This window comes from Sinocyclocheilus grahami, unplaced genomic scaffold, assembly GCF_001515645.1.
Source record: "Sinocyclocheilus grahami isolate Dianchi unplaced genomic scaffold, SAMN03320097.WGS_v1.1 scaffold597.1, whole genome shotgun sequence".
Taxonomy (NCBI): domain Eukaryota; kingdom Metazoa; phylum Chordata; class Actinopteri; order Cypriniformes; family Cyprinidae; genus Sinocyclocheilus; species Sinocyclocheilus grahami.
Window position 1 is genome coordinate 438,799 of NW_015505776.1, and position 794 is coordinate 439,592.

Sequence of the window (794 nt, forward strand, 5' to 3'; positions counted from 1 at the left end):
TTTTTTATTTTTTTTGTCTGTAGTAATTATAATTATGATGTCTATGGTGCCCCCTATCTCTAAGTAATCATGTTTGTGAATTGTCTGTTTTCAGATCGGACAGTTTTTCGGTATGATTGACCCCACCCTAATGAGAAATCTGATAAATGAATCCCTGTTCTCAGTCAACATAACCTACAACTACCAGGCCCTCTGTGAACCCACCATAGAATCTAAAGCTGCCGCTGGTCTCAGATCAGTCTACGTGGTGAGTTTCATCTTCTTAGAATTAATTTCAGTTTCTTATGACAAAAAATAAAGTCAGTTTAACCTGTCACAATAACCGGTTTTCGTGTTATCTGAAAAGTGTTTTGGCAAAGTTATCACCTGTAAATAAGGATTTGCTTACATAGCACATTTTCACCAGACTATAAAGTTTAGTCATGCGATTAGTGAACTTCATATTATTGTTCCATATCACACTGATAAGTTATCCTCACGATACTCTCTCTGATCTTTGTGACTTGAACGATTTCGACCTTGTCTTACATGCTGACTAAATCTCTCACAGCACAGAGAGTCAACCATGAATCATCACAAAGAGACACTTCCTCTCTCTCATGCTAATCAGAGCAGTGTGTGTGGCAGCTAATGGTCCCCTGAGCTCATTCGTTTAGCCTTGTTTGTGGATTTAAGCTTGCATCTGCTGAGCTTTCGTCTAATATCTCCCGTATTGTTTGGCACCGGGTCCTTTCTGTCTGGCAGGGTCGTAATAGGGCCCCCTGCCAATAAAAATCAGGATGTTTTGGTGCTTC

At 39.8% G+C, this 794-nt stretch overlaps 1 protein-coding gene across 1 annotated transcript in view; it reads left to right on the forward strand.

The window, feature by feature from the left end:
- The window catches only part of LOC107557286 (voltage-dependent calcium channel subunit alpha-2/delta-1-like), a 19,302-nt gene extending 18,926 nt beyond the window's left edge, over positions 1-376 (forward strand). Inside the window, exons 18-19 of the mRNA XM_016240651.1 lie at positions 95-247; positions 347-376. Coding sequence (XP_016096137.1) covers positions 95-247; positions 347-376 — 183 coding nt within the window. The remainder of the gene's footprint in view (positions 1-94; positions 248-346) is intronic.
- Positions 377-794: the final 418 nt, after the last annotated feature.